General features: G+C 39.8%; 1 protein-coding gene across 1 annotated transcript in view; it reads left to right on the plus strand.

Moving 5' to 3' along the window:
- The window catches only part of LOC131959323 (protocadherin-15-like), a 229,577-nt gene that overhangs the window by 166,130 nt on the left and 46,961 nt on the right, over window positions 1–16,486 (plus strand). The window contains exons 28-30 of the mRNA XM_059324483.1: window positions 8,317–8,426; window positions 9,514–9,654; window positions 12,666–12,793. Of these exons, the coding sequence (XP_059180466.1) occupies window positions 8,317–8,426; window positions 9,514–9,654; window positions 12,666–12,793 (379 nt within the window). The remainder of the gene's footprint in view (window positions 1–8,316; window positions 8,427–9,513; window positions 9,655–12,665; window positions 12,794–16,486) is intronic.

Genomic DNA, 16,486 nt, shown 5'->3' on the forward strand with positions numbered 1-16,486 from the left:
ACAAGGACAACTACAGTATTTATACACTCCCCCTGTGTATTCTAAATCCACAACCCCAACAACAAAAAACAACAGTAGATATATATCTTTAAATCATAGAACTTTAACCCTTGATGGTGTGGATCAAAAACAGTCGTTTGAATCGTCTTTGGTGCAGTTTATTGTGAAAGTGTGTTGTCCTAAAAATAGAGGCATCAGATCAGAAAACACCCTGAGTTACTTTTATCATAACTTTACTATAACGGCTGTATTTCACAGCGTGTTAAGCTTCAGCAAAGTAATTGGTGCCTCATGTGTCATGTGTCCACCCACACCTGGTGGTGACAGCATCATGGCGAACATGAAAGTATGGGGCCTAGCTTTTGGATTGTCTCACACTTATTAATTCTCATTTATATTCAGCTGGATAAGGGTGTCAATGTGGCAAGTCCATTATTTCATCCAATCTGATAAATTCAACAAAACTATGAAGGCCAGGGTTTTTGTTATTCATTGGACTTGAGTTTTTAAATAACAGTTTCAAATGTAATTTTACCGCACATTGTCCGTTCGAGTGTGCGTGGTGGTGACTTTGAGGGGAAGATAGTATCAGACACACGCACAGGCATACAGATATGCTCGACCAAAGATTTTTACAAGAGTGATGTTAGATGCATTTTCTTGTCACAGCATATTTGCACACATACATAGACTCGTTGCTTGTGCTTTTTTTCCCTGATTGTCATTTTAACTCGCAAATCTACACAAACATTCTCCATTTTCTGTCACCGTGTCTTCCTTTTTCCTTCTTTTTTGCTCTTGTTGCATGTTTCTTTGTCTCTATATATCACCTTCCCTCTCAGTCCCTCCTTTTCTCAAAAGCCCTTGTATATAGCACTCGTCCTTTTTCTCTCCCTGCTCTGTCTCGCCTATGTTTTATGTATTACTACTTCAACCGTGCGCCACTCAGACTGTTTAAGAGACACTAACCCATTTGACTGTCGGTTGACAATTACGACAAGGCTGTAAAGCAAAAGGTGAGAAGAGGGTCCTGAAAAGAGAAAGGGAAAATGTGGAGGCACTTGCCGGCTGAACACAGAAAAGAGAAAATCAGTTTGGTCTTTACAGCTCTCTGTATCTCTCAGAGAGAGAGTGATTGACAGAAAGAAGGAGTGACAAACATACAGAGGTTGTGTGTGAACCAGTACAGCAGAATCTAGAGAGCCGTGTGGGATTAGAGAGAGAAGGAGAGTGCCAGAGGGTACAGAAAATGAATTTTGATTATTCAAACAGTGCCGAGCAGAAATAATAAACACAGACAAAAATAGAGTAGTTACATGTCCTGGCATCTGTAATAAAATCACCAATATTGGTGCACTAAAGTACCACAACATTTTAACAACATCCAACTGGGCTCAACAGACCAAAAGCAACAGTTTGAAAACCAAATTTTAAAGAGTCCGATGTTGTAAAATTGCAACACCTGTTTTTATCAGAAAGCTGATAGGATTTCAACCAGAATGTCTCTACAAGCCTCTTGAAATTGCAGGGACATGGGAACTGAAAATTGAAGCCTTTCAGTGCTGAAAAATGGCCCCAGCAGGAGAAGAAGTAACTTACAGAACTCCAGCCAGCCTGTAAAGGTTATTACTTCAGGCTGTAAAGACCCCTTGCTCAACCGGCTCTTAATGAAAATCCCTACGGTCAATTAGTAACCCCCTGAGAAGGGAGGGAGAGGGAGCAAGGAGATGCAGTGTAAGATGTGGCGACGGTTGGAAAGAACAGCGTGTTGTCACTGTAGGTTGGTGTTCATGTAGCCGTCAGTCACTGCTGGTTGTTAAAAACAGTCCAACTTATTTCAAGCAAAAGAGCACAGCAGTTTTATTGGATGTAAGACTTTGTATACATGGTTCTACCAGAAGGCATCAAAGCTGTTGAGAGGAGAAAGAAAAACGTATTTTGGTTGATATATACACCCAACAGTTCCCTCCAAATTGTTGGCAAATCAAAATAATTTACTAGAGAAGTCCATGTTATTGTTGGCTAACGCTGTTATATGCTAGCAGACAAAATGTCTATTACGAACCTTAAAGAATCTAAAGATACTTAAGACACAAACAGACTGCTGGTTGTACAGTCGAACAGCAGCAGAGGCCCCCATGTTATGGCCCCGATATCGCCATGACACAGTGCAGATTAAACCAACTTTTAACCCTGAATGAATCACAATTGCTTACAAACGTTATGAACAATTGTCCGGCTGTTGGGATGGATTTTTTAATAGGTCACCATATTGCAGTTCTGCAATCCAGTTTTCCACATAACTTCTGTCAAAGATCTGTTACAAACTAAAATGAGCTTGTTATGTCTCATGTTGTTCTACTTATGTACAGACGTATGGATGTCCCATCTTCGTGAGTGCGATATCTAGAAAGAATTTCTTCAAATTTAGCCCAAACATCCATTTTGACTTAAGTATCAACTGATCGTATTTGTAGGACGAAGGTCTAGGTCATGGTGGCCACACAAAATGTGCTTTTGGCCATACCTCAAAACATTCATTCACTAATTATGACAAAATTTCACCTTGGATATTATGACACTATGACATCACAACACTTTTATGGCGATTTTTCAACACATGACTCAAGAACAGAAGGCGAGACATTTAGTTGGATACTGAATTTGTTACATTAATCTTGGGTGCCCACCTTGAAACTGTGATCACTGTCTGGATGTTTTGTGCTGCCGGTTTGAAGATGTGTTTGTGAAGCATCCAATTTTAAGAATTTGTAGCTTTTTTGCAGCAACATCCATATTTGAAGCATTGTCATTGTTATAGTTTGAACAGTTCTGCAATCCGATTTGAGTGCTCATAAGTGCTATTAGAAATCTGTTTTTAAGTGCAGCATGTTTTCATATTATTACACTAATTTTCTGTTCCAAGTGGAATTGCAGTATCAAATTTGGTAACTAAATTAATCTTTGAATTGAAAAAATAATTGATGCTTTCATATATGCGTTCAGTGTGCCACATCATGACCTGTAAATCAAACTGTAGAGTGTGAGATTGGTAGTTTTACACTCCGGTGATTAGAGCATGTGGTGTGAGTTAATGCTACCTCTAAGGTCAATACAATTATACAGCATATGCTGAGCTTAGATAATGATAAAAACAATCACTGCTAATGTTGGCTAATAAGATTTGACCTATTTTAGATTGCCTCGCTGTCGTCAAGGCATGGCCTCCCACGGTGAGTACCGTATGTCTTACAGTAGAGCAAAAAGGACTGTCCTGTGGGAAAAAAACACCTTGTGTGAGAAGACACTGGCAGAGCACCACAGAACCAAGGCACTGCTAGACAGAGAGGATATTGGAGTTCAGTGTGGATAAAGAGAAAGAAAGAGATTAAAAGAAACGACAGAACCAGAATTTCAGTAGAAAATGAGAGACATAAAAGGAGGGAAAGAATAATGACAAGAGGGAAGGATGATGTATGATTCATCTGTGAAAGAGACGGGCTAAAAAGCGTAAAAAACATAATGAGTGAGACAAACGAATGACAGTGGCTATAAGAGAAAGACCCACAGAGTGGAGGGTATCATTGCTAACATCTATCACTATCCTCATAATTCTGTCGCTCCCATCACACTGCTGAAACACTGAACACTCTCACGGCTCTGTTAAGGTTTATAGCCTGCATTCAGTCTGGATACGTGCAGGAGTGCTATCTATCTATCACTTTGTGGAGACAAAAAAATCTGTCTGAAAAATCCTACCGCCACAAGGTAAATCTTTCATTTTTAGGGTTAAGACCACAGACTTGGATCCTTGTTATAATTATTACATTACCATTAGAATAAGCCTCCAGGGAATGTATGAAAGTCAAAACAATGTCCCCACAAGTATAGCACTGCACGTTTGTGCGTGAGTGTCCCTGTTATCAGTATCAGCCCAGCTTGCTGTAGTTAGGACAGCAATGATTAGAGAGCACAGGAGGGGGGATAAGTCCTCGATAATGAGCTGTGTGTGTGCAGGTGTGTGTGTTTATCAGCACTATACCATGCACTATATGTGTGCACGGAGGCTTGTGTGCATCTTTATGGCTGTAAATGACCCATCCACAAGTTGTTGCGTGTGCGTTGCTCTCATTTATTGTGTGTATGCGAGTAGTTTGGTTTATCAGCTATGGGTTTGTGTGTGTATGTGTGTGTGTGGGGGGGAGGGGGCATTCTCTCGATTGTGCTCCTTCACCCCTGTCAAACAGCCATTGTGGAGAGGGAGGGATGGAGGAATGGTTAACAATTGTAGCTGAGGTCTGCTGGGATGTTGGCTGGAAGCAGCTGCTGGAAGGAAAAGGGGGAGGAGGGGAGATGGAGGAATGAGGAGAAGTGGATGCAGAAGGAGAAATGGAGGCGGGGAATTGAAATTTTCATGGGAAAGAAGTAGGAGGATTGTATAGATAGAGCAGTATAAAATAACTTCATGTTTATACGTTTTTTCACTACCACCAAACAAGGGCAAATTTATTGATCGACTGTGCTGCTGCAGCTCGACTACATATCTGCAGACTTCTCATTTTCTGTTCTGAGCACACAACGTGATTGACCGTAGAAACACACTCATTTACATGTTGGGTGAGTTTATAAAGCTTCTGCTTTTGAATCCTGTTACAGTCCCATTCTGTATAATTTGAAAAGCACATGGATTCGAATGAGAACATTTTCTTCCTTTCATTCATGAATATTGTTGCCTGTGTTTTTTTTTCTCAAACACAATATCAAGGATACTCTTTATCCACATGGAGTGCAGACTCTTTGCTCAAAAGAAAATTCATTTCAGGAGCATCCGACACTGACCATTCATTTTCAAAGCCCCAGGTTTGAGTCCAGCTATGGACCGTTTTATCTATTTCTCAAATCCTTTTGAAGGAATTACAACGGCAGAAAAAAATTCCATTCAGAAAAACTTTTTGCAGCCTAAGAAACAACTCAAAAACCCATAATAATCTATAACAATGGAGACATGCTGCAATAAAAAATCTGCTGCAGCCAAAGCAAATACTTTAACAGTAGATTAACAGCGAACACACTGCAACAGAAAAATGCTGCATATCCAGTCAACACAACAGAAGTTCTCCAGGCCTCTAGGGCGAATGAGAGCTAAATGGAACAGCTTGATTTCAACCTGAGAAAATAATTTTTCAAGGTTGATACTAGAATGGATGCTAGCTGGGATACAGTTGGCTAGTTAGCAAGCTAGCTTGTCCATCTCCGTGACTGCCGTCAGTTTCCCTCCCAGCAAAGTAGTCTGCTGGTGGGGAGTGAGGTGGAGGGTCCAATGAACCCAGCACTGCTGGTGGCTACGAGCCCGATATCCGCCTCATTTTCTGTTACAGTGTAACATTAGCATGACAGCATAATGGAATTAGCAAGCTAGCTAACTATCTAACCAGCCGCTAAAATAATAAAAAATAAACTTTAACTAGAAAATTTCCTCTAAATTAAATCTGTGTAAATGTAATTATGTAGCATGAAAGCATGGTGGAATTAGCAGGGTAGCTAAGTTACCAACTGTCCATTAGTTGTATCTAAAGCTCTGTTTTATCTAAGGTAGGTTGAAAAAAGGATAGATCCTGTCTCTCCCTCTCGGGTCAAAAAATCAAGCTGTTCCACTCAGTGTTCCCCCTGGAGGCCTGGAGAACTTCTGTTGTGTTTACTGGATATGCAGCGTGTTTTTCTGTTTCCATTTGTTTGTGTATCTTTGACATGGCACAATTATTTTTTCAATTGATTTATTTGCCTTTCAGCAGCACCATTATTAATTTGCTGCACATATCTGTTGTCATATGTGTTTTTTAATTGGCTTCATTTCTTAAGCTGCAGCATATTTTGCCTAATGTTTTGTGCCCTTGTAGCTTGCTTTCCCTTGTTGACTACCGTACTTTCCTCATTTCCCATCAACACTTTATGTATACCGTCTAATAAAGGCAGAAAATGACCCAAAAATACATCCCCAACAAAACAACAATATTTCAGTCAATGCTAAATAAAATGAGATACAAAAAGAGAAAACAGTTTGACATGCGACGATAGGAGAAGCAAGTGTAAATGACTAAATTAATGGTGGCTATTTAGCTGCTTGAGATTCAGGCCAAATGTATACATAGCAGGGTATTTAGAGAAACAAATATTTCCCCCCTTCCGTTTTCCAAAATAACATTGAGCACACAACATCGTTTTCAAAAAAGTTGTCATTTACATCAACCCGCATAAATACGCCGTCGAGCACCATTATAACTATGCCAAAACCATGGGCGACAGTGTAGGGAGAAGGATAAAGCCATGCAAGCCAATCAGAATCAAAAATCGCCGTCGGCAACGTTGGCAGGCAATGTACAGTAAAAATGCTGACCTCCGCTCCGACCTCTGCTCCTCGATATAGTATAGCAGTTGTATTTTCAATTTCTAACAGACTAAAAGCATTTGCACAAACGTAAAAATGAGTACCACCTTAACAGCATCCATGACAGCCAAACAAACTGTAAGCATTGGGCACTCACATGACGTGAGCATTTTCTGGCGCATAGAATGAGCGTGAAAACCTAAAACCCCGTTTCTCCTAGTTGACACGGCAACACATAACTGGAGTTTTCCAAATTCTCCACTTTGCCCGGAGTTTTTAGAAGAAGTTGTTTTCTGTGATAAAAACAGGGTTTTCGTGTAAATGAGAGGCCAAACCGCATGGAAATATCTGTGTTTTCCCTTCGTGTAAACGGGGCCTCAGGCTCCTGGTATTGTGCATGCTGGCTCACAATTGCAGCTGACTGGGATACTTAGAACAGAGCCGTCGTTAATGTTATTAGTAACACCTGTGCTTTTACTGCAATGACAAGTCAGAGCGTCTCCTGTGAAAATAAGAGGATTTACTTCGTCTGCACCAATTTAAACCTCCTGAAGTTGCATTGCCCAACACAATCATTTTCCCAGCCATTTAAATCTATATTAATTTAATAAACTTCAGGTTTATTACAGATTTGCTTGTGTTGGGTGTTTGGGTAGAGCAGGTGGCTAGAGGGGCACTGGACTGGGCTGGCAGTCTAAACACACACACACACACACACACACACACACTCTGTTACTCCCCAACAGTCTCATTTATCACATTGTGATTACTTGATAGCTTAGCCAGTTGGTAGCCCATGTTATAATGTTTAGCCAGCTGTGACGCTTGGCCTAATGACTGGACTGGGTTTATTTAATGGAGCAAAATCTGCTGGAAATTTGAGAGTTGCCAGATTCTGAGAAAATCTGTCAGGTTTGTAAGCAGGGAAAAAAACGCCCACCACATGCAATGAGAGGCAGGTGGACAAAGCAAAACCATGCCGGGTTCTCTTTGAAAGCTGCTGATGGTTTAATTTCTCTGCTTGGCTCAGGCCACCAAAAGGGCCTGTCACACACCCTGTTCCAGGTGTACAGGATCAGACCAAGTTTTATCCAAACACTGTGTAAACCATCTTAAAAAACTATGTTGTGTATGTTTAACTTACAGTAAGTTGTGTATGGTTTATATTACTATTAAAGGTTCAAACAGCCGTATGAACAATTCTCTACTTGATTTAGATAATATAAATCACTAGCCATCTAATCTTTTACTTTACTTTTGATTTCAAGCACAAATGTCTCTGGTTTGCATGCAATGCATAGATGATCTGTGTTGTCAGAAATTGAAATGCAAAGAAGACATGAATCAGATGACATAAGACACTTTTGTCATAAAGTGAATTTGTCCATTACCTGCTTTGAAAACGTTGGTTTTATGGCACACTTAAGCATTGGATTTTAATTACTCATTGGCTTTAATGTGGTTCTTTTATTGATATGGATATATCTGTTTTATACTTTGTTTTATCCATAATGTGTTTATGAGTTTACTGTTTTTGTGTTGTTCTGTCTTTGTTTAAGTGAGCTCACTTAGACAAATTCCGAGCAATCATGTTGATATGGCAATAAAATACTGAATCTTGAATCTTGTTCAGCAGCCAATTTATCCCACTTGATCTCCAAACACAACAACAACTTCCTACTAGATTGCTTTACCTTCTGAGTAGCTCTTTGAATGTGAACATACATATACACTTTATGTTTGGGGTTAAAGAAGGTACAGAAAGCTGTCAGCAAAAAGGAAAAAACTTGGACATGTTTGACAGATATAACTCTCAGTTGTGTATAACTTGCCAAATTGCAGTCAACCCAGGAGAGCAAGTGGGCAAGCAGTCTACATATACATATTTAATTTTCTTATCAGTTGATATAAAGTGACTGATCTGTTCCCAGGTTTGCACCAGTGAGCGAGCAGGCTGCTGTTGGAACCCCAGTGGGAGCCATCATGGCGGCTGCTGTCAATCAAACTATCATCTACTCCATCATTGAAGGCAACCAGGGAGGTGAGTCTTAGAGTGGTGCCTGTTGTGGGTTTCAAGTGTGGAGTTGGCTGGATTTACTGCCGATACAGAAGCTGGTTCACTTGTACCATGAAATTTTGTGTGTGTGAGTCATGCATGTGTTTGTGAAAGTTTATGGATAACTGTGGCTGAACTACTAATCTGTACAAGTTATTCTTATGGTGTTTTTTAGGCCATAACTAAACATCTGTACTTGCATTATCACCAACATGTGGACTAGAGCATGGCTTACCTTGACTTGCATTGAGCCTGGAAAAAACAAGACTTGGTACCAGATGCATACAGCTCTGTGTTTGTTAAAGATTTTAACTGTTTGAACACAGAAAAACAGAAAAATGCATTATTTTCATAAGATTTAAAAAGCCACATGTTGTGGCATTGTTGACCTTGGCACACATGCATGTGCCTCATTTCCACTCCCACCGTTTGCCATAAATGGCATTGAACACCCCTAAACATCTGTTTGCATGTCGATATCCTGTAGCTGCTTTACCAATCATTAGACCTGTAAACCAACTGTGCCGCATTGGTAAGATTCTCCAACAAACATGGCTGTAGCATTCATACTATAATAATTCATCACAGTAAAATCTCAGATATCATGATTATTAAATCTCAAATGATGTGTACGCCCACTCTGAGGTGCACATTCTTCCTTAATTAATATAATTTTATGTGTGGGAAAAGGTGTATACATAATTTATCCAAATCTTAAAACGGTGTGCTCAAGAGTAACTGAAAGAATGTCAAATTGCAAATTTTATCCAATTATGAAACACTGTAAATGTCAAGTATAAATGGGGGAGTAAGAGGTTTCAGGTTAAGTTGCTTGTTTTCTCTTTTGTCATTTGCTAAAGCTTCTTATTCAAATATTCAGAACACATTGTGCAAACACCTTTACACTCTGTAAATATATATACACTAATACTTTCCACTCACTATGCAAATACTTAGAAAAAAGAAATCCCTCTGCCTCCCTTTTTGACCTTTCTCTTTTATATTTTTGCTCTGTCTTTTATTCAACCTTCCCCACTCTTGCTGTCTTTCTTCATCTCTCTTGTCTCTGCAGGTGTGTTCGCTTTGAATGAAACGACAGGGTTAATTTACACAGCCAAGCCGCTGGACTATGAGGCCAACTCCACCTACGTTATAAGGGTCGAAGCAGACTCCATGGAAGTGGTGTCCTCGAACCTCCGAGTTCCCTCTAAGAGTAAGTGTGTGGTTGTGTTTATGAACTCTCCTCCTCTAAGATTACAGGACTAACTTTTGACACCGGATTGCATCACCGCAGATTTCACAGAATTTCTTCTCTCTAATTAAACGCACACACACACTCTAAAGGATTAAAAAATAACAGTGCATTAACCACTACTTGATATTGTTAAGATAAACTTGCCAGAGGCTTCAGCTTTCCTCTCTTGCACTTATCTTTCTCTCTCACTTAGTCACTCTCATTCTCTGTGGACCTTTCTGTACTTTTTCCTTGTTCAAGTTCTGTTCAACTCTTCACCTTGTCTAAACTGTTATATGTCTTGGAAGACATGTTATATTGGGCCTTGGTTGCAGTTGTTACCTTTCAAGCAGCCTTTTCCTCTCTCAGGTGTCTATCAAACCTGTAGGCTACACCAGCTTGTTGTCTTCACTGTTGCTCTTTTAAATCACATGCCTTTCCACCTCCTGCAAGATTCCTGTCCTAATGCCTATCACCTGTCCTGCTGAAACACAGTTCTGTAACTCTCCAGAATGTTTCTGACAAGTATAACACATGTTGCACTGATCAAAGTGACCAAGTAAAGCTGGTGTGCAGTTTGTAAGATTGTATATTTGATCTGTAAAGCTGTAACTTTTCCCCAGATCCTCCAGCGTGATTGTAGTCGTGGCAGGATGTTGCCTGAGAGCCCGCTGCTTTGATTTGGTTCTTGAGCACAGGAACACCAAGCGTTATGATTGGCTTGTGGGTTACAGGATTCAAAGTTTTGAGTGATTGGTTTGAGACAGCTATTTTTTGTTTTCTTTCAGTTACTTGACTGACTGCTGTCAGTCAAATCAGTGGCGGTGCATTTGATTGCTAGTGTGATTTAACTCACTTTTTGTCAATTTCTTTGGAACTTCAAAGAAACATGGGGAAAACTAACAATTTTGTTAGTGTTACATTAACCACTCAAAGCATCCATACACTGGTGGCCGAGACTACCATGCAAGGCTCCATCTGCTCATCACAAAGTTTGGGGCCAGGGGTCGAACCACAGACCTTCCATTGAGTGAATGGCCACTTTACCACCTGAGCCACAGCTGCCCTTGAGTAACTCAACTCAACTTAATCATAATAAAGCTAGCTAAGAGTACCTGTGGGTACCCATAGAATATGTTTTTATTCAATTATCTTGAGATCAGAGGTCAAGGGACCCCATTGAAAAATGCCAGTTTTTTTCTTGCTAAAATATAGCCTAATATTGGAGCATTATCCCCCCCCCCCCCCCCTTCCCAAAAAGATGCCATGACATGAATGGTTGGTACCAGTGGGATCCTTAGATCGTCTGGTTTTATATAACTGAACCTACTATAACCTCTAAACTGGCCAGCTTTCTTAAGATTGAGTTGGTATAAATTACTCAATAGCCTTAAAACACTAAAAAAACACTAAAGGGTTAAATTTTTTCATATTATTATTATTTTTTAATTTCTTTTGCTTTGTGTTGATTATTATATTATATAAAATGGAATTTCCTTCACTTAATATGAAATTAAACAAATTTTTACAATGAAATTATAAATGAAGTGAAAATGGCTCATTAGTCTCTCAGTCCTTCTTATCTCCTGTCTTCTCTGTTTGCCTTTTGCGCTCTTTGCATCTTTCTGTGCTGGCATTTCTCAATTTTTTCTCTTTCTCCCTTTCAAAACATATCTGCTTTCCTACTTCTTAATTGATGCTCAGCTCCCCGTTTCCCCCTTTCTTCTTTAATTATAGTGTTTATCACATGTTATTGTCATTTAATCCAACTGTTTGAATTGAAGCATTCTGCAGGGATTAAAACTACAAATCAGTGTAGTCATTAGCAAAGCTCCCTCAATGATTTTTAGTACGCATTTTAATCAGGCAAGAAATCAATAAGATTCTAACAATGTGTTAATCCTGTTTTCAAACTCGAGTGAGTGTAGTTGAATCGTGAATAGACATTTTGGTTTGGTGTTTCTGTGGCTGTTGTAGATAAGATGATTAATGTTTGCATCTGTTTGTTTGTTTGATTTTACTTGCTAATTTTTTTTATAAGATTGTCTTTCTTTTTTGGAGTAAAACTTGAGAAGTTCACAATCCTGGGGTTTGTTCCTTCCTCCTGACACATGATTCAGACTTTTACAGAGTTTAGTTGATGGATTGTGTTGCACTTTTATGTGGGTGTGATTCACAACTCGCCGTCTTTGGCCAGATAAGACTGAATGTGAGTCATTCCAAGTGGCAACCACTGAATATGAATGACAGAGGCTTATCGGCACAGTGTTTTGTCTTACACTGACTGTGGACCTGGGGTGAATTACAGTAATGTTTATTCTTTTTTTGGCCATTCAAAAAAAACATGCAACTGATGCTGAACTTTGATTTGAACCCTGGCATAGACATTATTTTTGAAGAGTTTTGACTCAGAAAGACCATAATGTCAACTGCAATACTGCCATTGGTTCAGTCATCAATCAAATACTCCCACCCTTTGATAAATCATAACTAATGGGGTTTTTTTTTAGCTTAAACTCTGACTGTTGCTTATGTAGTCATGACTGTTTAATATTGTACAGAAATGCTTGATATTTGAAACCAGATTTTCAAGGACTCTCCTTACCTCTGCAGTTCCCCTGCTCATCTTTGTTTTCTCAAAATGCTGCTGATCACTTCAAGGAAATGGCTTGTAACATTGGCTGCAGATATTCCGCAAGGAAAGGGTGCTCAATCATTGTCAGAGCAGTTTTACACTTGCCAGCCTCTACAACCCGAAGAAAGGAAAAACACCAGCAGTGCCAATTTAGACAAGTGTCGACATAGATATTATCACCTACACGAAAAGATAGTAATAGTTGCAGCAATTGTAATATTTGTGTCACCTGCAGGCAATGCAGCAGCTATGACTTTTTCTGTCTTTCTTCTTCTTGTTTTCTTCTTGATCTTCTTTTCTTAGTTCCAAATGCAAATGTTTATCATAATGTGTGTATTGTCTGTGTTTGTCGTAGCCAACACAGCTAAGGTGGTAATCGATATCCAGGATGAGAACGACCACCCGCCGGTCTTCACCAGACCTCTTTACATCGGAGGGGTCGCAGAGGATGCAAAAACTTTCACCTCTGTCTTGAAAGTACAGGTACAGACATACAATGCACACACAGACATATATAACCAAACCAAGTAATCCAGTAGAGGCCTAATTTCTTGATATACTCCAATTTTGATCATGCTAACTGTGATGTGGTTAGCCGCCTAGCTAATGCATACGATAGCTTTGTTAACATTACAACAATGTCCAATATGCTCATACGGCTACTATTTTTCATTTGATTGACAACACTAGGTTACTCCACGCTCCAATTCACCACATACCGTTAGCTACGGTAGCTGTATGGGTAGCTCCATCATCTGCTAGTAAGTTAGGAAGTCTATGTTACACTAGCTAATATAACTAGCAGCTATGTCGTTTAGAATGAAATGACATTATATGGATACATGAATCAAACGTTTGATTATGACTTCTGAGTTTATTTCACCTCAGTCATGTCAGTTAGTGTTGAAGACACGGTGCTTCACAACGTCATTCAGCATTGCTAGCAACTTTGTCGATATATTTAGCGACTTTTCAGACCCGTCTAACAACTATTTTTCAAAAAAGTGACTAGTGACAAATCTAGAGACTTTTTCTGGAGTTATTGGAGACCTTTTTGAGACTTGTTCTTACTCTTCTAAATGTGGCAGGAATCTCCCCCAGCTGCAGTCAGAACAGGAGATGTTAACCCTTCCACCTCTACAAATCGCGCATGCAGTGAGAGTGTCTCTTTTGGTCACTTTTGCCGGTCCCGAGGCCAGAAAAAGGAGTTCTAAACACATTAAAGGTGTTTTTTACTCATTTTTTATCATTCCCAGAACGTTATTCCTCTCTCCTACAATATGGATAACATATAACATGGACATGGTAAATTATGCAAATTAGGCGATGGCGTCATTTAGCGACTTCTAGCAACTTTTAGGACAGCCAATAGCTACTTTCCTTACTGAGGAGTTGGCAACACTGACGTCATCACAGTCCGTCTTTTGTTACTGTTTTGATTGAGAGACCCCTTCTGGCCTCAGCCGTCAGTGCTCCGCCCACTGCCAGCTGCCACACCGCCACCTGAAAGCCATGTTGTTGCATGCTGCTGTGACTATGGTCATCACCACTGCTGTTCATGTCGTATTTCAAAAGCCCCACGTCCACCGGAGCATCCTCCTGTCCACCCACTCCCTGCTGTTCTAACCCTCATGTTTCCTTGTAGGGAACAGGAAGTCATAGCTTGGAAGGCAAACAATAATGCTGCACATATTCTACATTTACACAATAATCTTTTCCTAACTCTGTCACAACTTTTTAGGCTTCTGCTTGTAATACTGTTCCATGGATTGCTTTAAATCCGAAGTTCAAAGTTCCCTTTAATTAATAAAACCCCAAATTTTAATGGGAAACTCAAAATATTATGACTGGGACACTAAAGTAGCCTTGACAGCTTTCAGCTTTATTCAGCTTAGCTCAGTATGAAGGTGCTTACAGTTCCTGTGTGGATTTGGGTGTTTGTAATTGTGTTGTTTATTTTAAATTAGGATAATATTCAGTCCGGTAAGTAACAAGATTAACTGGTAAGCTCATTCTCCGTCTCTTTCCCTCGACATCTACCTCTCTGGCTCCGTGAATTGATCTCTTTATTTCCCTTTCTTTTTCAGAACATAACTCAGGAGAATTTCATATCACTGTAAACAACTCGAGCGACTCTCGTATTATTATTAAAATGCCTTTTAGGACCCAAAATGGGTCACAGAGCTCTCAGCCTCTATCTGAGAAGTAGCAATGTGTTTTAATGAGCCAGGGTGCCACAAGAGACTCGGGCAGGGACTCTGGCAGAAAAGTATGTGCTTTAATATTTTATTACAGTTTTTAAGATCATTCTTAGATATTCCTGCTTCATTAGATCAGACACAGCGAGAGTGACAGGAAAGATGAGAGAATGAGGGAAAGAATGCAACAAAGAGTCATATTCAAAATCACAGTTTCACAAGTGTAGAAAATGTACTTTTCTAACTCATAAATCTGGTATCAAATTATTATTCCTCTGCCTCAGACACCTGAGGGTGATGGTTTTGCATATAGTTTTTTTTTCAGTGTCAAGGCTCGAGCTGGTTTACAGTAACCTGCTCTACAGTCATTTGACCTCTTTAAATACTTGAACAGATTGATGAGGAAAACTAATAGCCTGCTAGTTGGCTCGACGACCACGGGGAGAGGCGATAGATCTGGAGACTGGAAGGATGAGAGAGGATTGATGGTTAGATAAGGATAACTGGCATCCTGCTGCGAGACAAACTGACTGGACAGAAGAAGGTAGGGAGGGCATGCATGATTCATGGACGGATGAATGGATTGAGTGTGTGTGTGATGGGGGGTGGGTGACTAGAAAGATGGACAGGGATGCTCGCAGCACGTTTGCTAACATGAGTGAAACAAAAGGTGAAGAGGAAGTTTAAGAAATTGGCGATTTCTATCTTAGTGGTTTTGCTCAAGCATAGCTAATTCTATTGCATCTGTCTGCAGCATGCACGTTGTCTTAATGAGTTTTGTGCATGTGTTTACTATCAGGCCACATTTTGTTATCTGCGTCTGTATTGCTTCCTGCAGGGCTGACATGCCTTCACAGTGTACGTGTTCAATTGCACGTGCAGGAGTTCCATCTTTCTTTCCTTCCGAGGATGCTAGAAGACAAATATTGATTAGATTGCAGATGAGACTCACATTAGCAAACCTACTCGATACCTTCCAAACGATTATTTTCTTCTTCAAAAACGTGTCACTTTTTGTCTTGCCAAGACTTTTGAAACTTTTTCCAATGCAGAATTTAGCCTTCTTTCTTTCTTCAGCCTTTCTCCTCCCATTTTAATTACTTATTCTCAGCTAAAAAAAAAAAAAAACAAACTGCTGCATTGGTGGACGGTAGGTGCGTTGCTGAGAGTACTTGTGAGAAGATATAATGCAATCCAGGAAGTCCAGTTTATCATTTGTGAGTTTCAGGGTTTTTCAGTTTTATTCTCTGCCTTTTAAAGGGCTTAGCTGCAGCTGTTAGGATTTAAAATGTTGAGAAGACAATGTTTTACTTAATACTACAACCCTGATTATAAAAGCTGGGATGTTGTGAAACACGTAATAAAAAACTGTATACAAAGACATGATATCTAATGCCCAAACTGGCACAGTCTTTTCATTCATCATCCTTAACCGCTTATCCGCACTCAGGTGGTGGGGCGGCTGGAGCCGATCCCAGCTGACATTGGGCGAGAGATGGGATACACCCTGGACAGGCTATCACAGGGCTGACACATAGAGACAGACAATCACGCTCTCATTCACTCCTGCGGGCAATGTAGAGTCACCAACTAAACCTTGGTGTATGTTTTTGGACTGTGGGAGGAAGCCGGAGTACCTGGAGAGAACCCACGCTGACACGGGGAGAACATGCAAACTCCACATAGAAGAGCAGCAGGCCAGAGTCGAACTGACGACCTTCTTGCTAACTACTACACCACCGTGTGGCAATTTTATGTGTATACACAGATTTTTTTTTTCATTTACATCCCAACTTTTTGGGAAACTGGGTTGTTTTCCGTCATTTTGGACCATTATTATCATCATGTATAATGCAATACCTTGCATGTTTGGCCTGTAACATAATCAAAATTGTTTTTTAAATCATGCTTCATGCATTATATTTACTAACTAACAAAAATGAAAAAGAGTTAACAAATTAATATACAAAAAGGAGCT

The sequence above is a fragment of the Centropristis striata genome, chromosome 21, assembly GCF_030273125.1.
Source record: "Centropristis striata isolate RG_2023a ecotype Rhode Island chromosome 21, C.striata_1.0, whole genome shotgun sequence".
Lineage (NCBI taxonomy): Eukaryota > Metazoa > Chordata > Actinopteri > Perciformes > Serranidae > Centropristis > Centropristis striata.